This window comes from Ricinus communis, chromosome 8, assembly GCF_019578655.1.
Source record: "Ricinus communis isolate WT05 ecotype wild-type chromosome 8, ASM1957865v1, whole genome shotgun sequence".
NCBI classification, from domain to species: domain Eukaryota; kingdom Viridiplantae; phylum Streptophyta; class Magnoliopsida; order Malpighiales; family Euphorbiaceae; genus Ricinus; species Ricinus communis.
In genome coordinates this window covers 21,425,355-21,430,268 of record NC_063263.1, presented here as the reverse complement: position 1 = coordinate 21,430,268, position 4,914 = coordinate 21,425,355, and the positions used below count along the sequence as shown (strand labels likewise).

At 36.2% G+C, this 4,914-nt stretch overlaps 1 protein-coding gene across 2 annotated transcripts; it reads right to left on the bottom strand.

Annotated features, from left to right (window-relative positions):
* Positions 1-627: 627 nt before the first annotated feature.
* On the bottom strand, positions 628-4,260 carry LOC8271154 (protein ETHYLENE INSENSITIVE 3). Of its 2 annotated transcripts, XM_048377599.1 has the most exons (3): positions 3,783-4,260; positions 3,462-3,627; positions 628-3,017 (listed from the first exon to the last, which is right to left on the bottom strand). In XM_048377599.1, exon 3 carries the CDS (start codon positions 2,926-2,928, stop codon positions 1,075-1,077), a length of 1,854 nt encoding a protein of 617 aa, XP_048233556.1. In that variant the 5' UTR covers positions 2,929-3,017; positions 3,462-3,627; positions 3,783-4,260; the 3' UTR covers positions 628-1,074. The 2 variants fall into 2 exon arrangements, with proteins under 2 accessions (XP_048233556.1, XP_002530192.1); XM_002530146.4 differs by lacking the exon at positions 3,462-3,627 and having other exon boundaries at positions 3,783-4,256.
* Between the last annotated feature and the right edge of the window lie 654 nt (positions 4,261-4,914).

The window sequence follows — 4,914 nt, the reverse complement described above, 5'->3', positions numbered from 1 at the left end:
TCAATTTCTTTTTTTAGATAAATGCCTTTTCATATGTAAAAATATAAAATAATAATTTCTCTTTCAAAAAAAATTTAACATCATATAATTATTGTTTCCAAAAATATAACTATTTATTTTTTAAATTTTGAAAATGTGTTGAGCTAATTATTGATAAAAGAGGCTACTCTAAAATTTAAAAACTTAATTCAATTTCTTAATAAATGATTGAAATTTCTTTAATTATTTTTCCCAGTAAGGAATACATAATATTAAATTACAAATTATTATTATATTATTACTTTTAGAAATAACTGTACAAGGTCATGTTTACTAGATAAAAAGAAAAGAAAGGTCCCTACACATTGAAGTGATAAGTTCCAAACTTTTGAGTCTAACACGCCACTTGTGTTGACAACTAGCCAAATGTCGTTATCAGTCTTGAAAAAGATTCCCCCCGCAAAAGCTTCCAAATACAGCCGCCCATATTGAACTTCAACACAAGAACCCCACCACCACCACCACCACCATCACCCCCCCTCCACCACCACCATTACCACCTCCTAGAAACGCTTAGCGCTAGTCAACTTGGAATCTCCCAGCCAAACTATTTTTGGTGGGTCTACTACTCACATGGACCAAGAAAGATTAACAAAAAGACAAGCCCTTTCCATTCAGCAAGAACAAAACATGTATTCATTACAAGACAAATTACCCCATCAAATTCCTTACCACAAACACAATGGCTTGAACTGATGATCATCATGAACAAAGTAAAGGAAAACACAGCTAATACTTATTTATTTCACAGTCATACTATATGTATATTAATCAACAGCAGGGTGAATTCATGGGACTTTGATTACCTTTTTTTCTTTTTCTTTATTAGCCCATTTCTTTACCCTGCTTAAACTATCTAACAATTCTAAACCTACCAAGTGAAAAAAAAAAAAAAAAAAAAAAAGATAAGGAATACAGTAGCTCATAGTAGTTCTTTGCCAGTAATAGTTTTCACTGGCTTGCAGAAGCCTAACAGTAAAATAAGGTGGTCATCACTCAAAAGAACACAAGTGTTCTATTAAGTGATTGGCATCTTTACTGAAACCAGATTGCAGCATCCTGTTGCTTTGGCAACGACTCCATTGCCAATCCTTGTAGATCTTCCTTGTAATCGAAGGATGACAAATCGAATGGTGAACCGAACATCAAGTTGAAGCTGCTGTTATTGTTGTTGTGCTGGTTACTGCTCTCAAATGGAGAATTCAAAGCTTTAAACCTGTCAAATTGACTACCATCCTGTGAAAACATCTGATGGTTATTGTGGATGTTGGAGTCCTCAAAGATATTAGCGTCCATTACATTGCTTTGACTTCTGAAGTAGTTATCCTGTTGATGGTGAATTTTTGGCTGGAAAAGATTGTGACCTTCAGTGACTTGATTGTTGCCAGAATTCTTGTTGCCTTGAACATTAGTGTCATAGATTGACATGAGTTCACTGATCATCTTTTGCCCATCTTCTGGAACTCCTGAGAGATCAAAGGCAGGTGGAGCATTGTTCACCATTGAAGCAGCTGGCTTTGGTTGAGCACAGGGTTGTGGAAAGATAACAGGCTTCACTTCATTAACATGAAAATTTGACCCACCAAACTCTAAAGACGAACTTCTGTATGGACAAGTTAATTGATGATTGTCCCTAGAAGTCCTGTCATGAAAACCAAGGCGGAGTTGACTGTAAGGACATTGAACAAACTCGCATGTGTATACCTTCTGATCCACCATCATGTTGATATCACTTGATGGTTTTCTCTTTCTAATAAAATCAACAGTGGAGATTAATTCACCCTTAATCGGATAAGAAGGTTGTCGAAGTGGCAGCCTTTCCCTCATTCTCTCCATTCCCAAACCAGAAGAATTAAGATGTTCAGGTTTGCACTCTTGCACATCAAAGTTCGGCTCATCTTCAATGCCTTCAACATCATACTCACTGCAATCATGAATGATCAGCGATCCACTTCCAGCTGATGACAAAGGTGGGCAGGAATCAGGATAAAGCTCTCGGGCCAATGCCTCCTCTTGGTTGATAATTGCAAGCCAAGTAGCACTCTCCTTGGCTGTCATCTTGTCCTGTAAGCACTTGGATTGTCGCACAAGCTTGCGAATCTTGGCGATGTCAGGAGACATATGCTTAATTACTGCAGTAAGAACCCCCACTTTCCATGCCTTCTTCAAGTCATGAGGCTTCTTGTAAGGTGGAGGGCCCTGATCCTTGGGTAAGCCCAATTGAGGCCACCACTCTTCATTTCCGTTGGGCCACCATGGCGGAGGAACACCTTTCTCTAATGGAAATCGCCTCTGAGGAGGATCACAGTGCTGCATCAGTGCTGATAAGAGCGAACCTAGCGTAGTATCTTGAAGCTCCTGTAATGTGTGTGGGGTTGGACCAATTGAATTACAACCCTCATTCTTGCCTGGGATCGAATTATCTGCTTGGTACTTGGCTATGGCAGCCGGACCATTCCGATCAAACCTGACCTTATCCTTCCACCACTCTCGAAGATTATCAGATGCCCCAGTAACTGGCTTCCCCTTCTCAGGAATAATCCCGTAAACAAATCCTTGAGCCTTACAAACTTCCATCATCTTCAACATATATTTTAAGATCCCATCTTGTGCCCTTGACATCTTCTTCCTCCTAGCCTGTTCCTGAGATTGTCGCTGCTTAGCCATGTCAATACCCTCCTTGCTTTTATTCTGTTCTTTCAGCTTTTTAAGTCGCATCTTGTCCCTCCACATCCTACGTTCAAGCTCATCAACATCAATCTCCTCATCGGAATAATCATCCTCCACCGTCGGCTCATGCTCAGCCTGCTGAGCAGCCACATCTTCTCCAAGAGAAGAAGAGAAGAAATCCATGTCACCACAAAATCCAATCTCATCAAACATCATCATTTTTAAATAAGTAGGGACCCCAAATGGCTTTGAACCCACAAGCTTCCAACTGCTTCAACTTTCTTACCCCCTTCTCAATATATGTAGACCTGTGAAAATCAATAGAAGAGAAAAAATAAAAAATAAAATCCCCTCAAAGCTATTCAGTTCATAATAGTTAAGGAGGTCTATGTGATCAGATCATTCTTTTTCTTTTTTCAATCTTTATAAGACGGCAGGTGTATATGATCATCAAACACAATCAAGTTAACTATCAGCCTTCTTAATTCCTAGAGAATATTTATGTATACAAAATCCCAAACACCAAAAATTCCACTCAAAACTTCAATAGAAAACACAAATTTCAGAAAGAAGACTGACAAAGAAATTTCCAATTGATCAAAACAATATTCTATTAAAAGAAAAAAGCAGATCTACTGAAATTAAAACTAGAGCAAACAAATTAGATAACAAGGAGAAAAACTAGAATCAAAAGAAATTGAATTTTATCATCTAATCTAAGTCGAGCATCAACTAAAGCACCCAGATCTCACCGTTTATGACAGGTGACTTAACCGTTCAGACAAGATGAAACAAGTCACGAAATGATATCCAAAAGCTCGGATCTAACACAAAACTCAAAAAGTTTCCAGGTCTGATCCCCCAGGACCCATATCTTAAAACAAAGAGTAAACTCAGACAAACATCAAACGCCTCGAACTTTCAAAGATCCATCAAGCATAAGATAAAGAAACAAAAGAAAAACCCATAACCAGCAAAAGTCAACGCAAAGAAGGAAGAAGGAAAATAAGAAAGCAAAAATTCAAGAAGAGTGAAGAAACTGGAATTCAATTAGAAGAAACACAAGATAATACCTGAAAGAAAGCTACAAACTTTTTATTAATTGGAAATCCCTGGACCAGAGGTTACCAGGTCTTCTTCTTCTTCTTCTTTTTTTTTTTTTTTTTGTGTTTCCTTTTCTCAGTTAGAGAGAAAGAGGGAAGGAAAGGAGAATTACCCAACAAATATTTCCCTTTAGATAGATGAGGAAAAGGAGAAACGTTAGAGATTGTTGGTGGTGGTGAGTGTGTAAGTGGGGTGGTAGGGTTAAAGTAACAAAAATTATGCACTTAAACCCAAGAAAGCACCCATGAGGAAGGAGACACGGACACACCCACAGAGAGAGAGAGAGAAAAAAAATAGAAGAAAAATGAAAGGGTGAGGTTCAGGTTAATCCAATAATAATCCTACTAACATTGGGATGTCCGTCTCTCACAGAGTTATTTAAGACAAAGATAAAAGCAAGAAAGAAAGGAAAAAAGAAGAAAAAAGAAGCAAGTGTTTGTGTTGTCTGTGTGTTGTGTGTGCGTGCGCGTTGGGTCGTGTCTTTCTCCTATTATCCCACTGCTACATGACGACCCCTCTTCACCCAAACTTATCCTCTTCTTGGTGGAAATGCATTTATTATTTATTTTGGATTAGACTTTTTAGATTTTTAATCTCTTTCTTTTTATAAATTTTTTTGCCTTAAATGCACTCTCCTATTCTAGTTGTCAAATTTATGGACTGGATTCCCTTTCTTTGTTTTTACCATTCTTGCATTTGTCATAACAAGAAATTGTACTATCCCTTCTACTATAATTTCTTTTATGTGATTATGTCATTTATATTACATCCAAATATAACTATATTAATATTATAATTAAGAAAATGATGTCGACATAATTATTTTTTTTTCATATTTTATGTTCTCTTTAAGAGGGTACGGAAATAACTTATTTTGAGTTATCGTTTATTATATTTCTTAAATAATATATACATTTATAAATAAGATACGTATAATTAATCGACTTTTAATAAAAGAAATTATAGACGTTATGAAAAGTAAAGAGTTATGTTCATTAATAATTATAAAAGTAATTATTTTTATAATAAATAATTTATATGAACTCGTCATGTACATTGAATGAATGACAAAAATAATTATTATAAGACAGTTATTTTTTA

Coding starts and splice junctions, on each gene's coding strand:
- LOC8271154 (XM_048377599.1), bottom strand. CDS start 2,928: ATGATGATGTTTGATGAGATTGGATTTTGTGGTGACATGGATTTCTTC.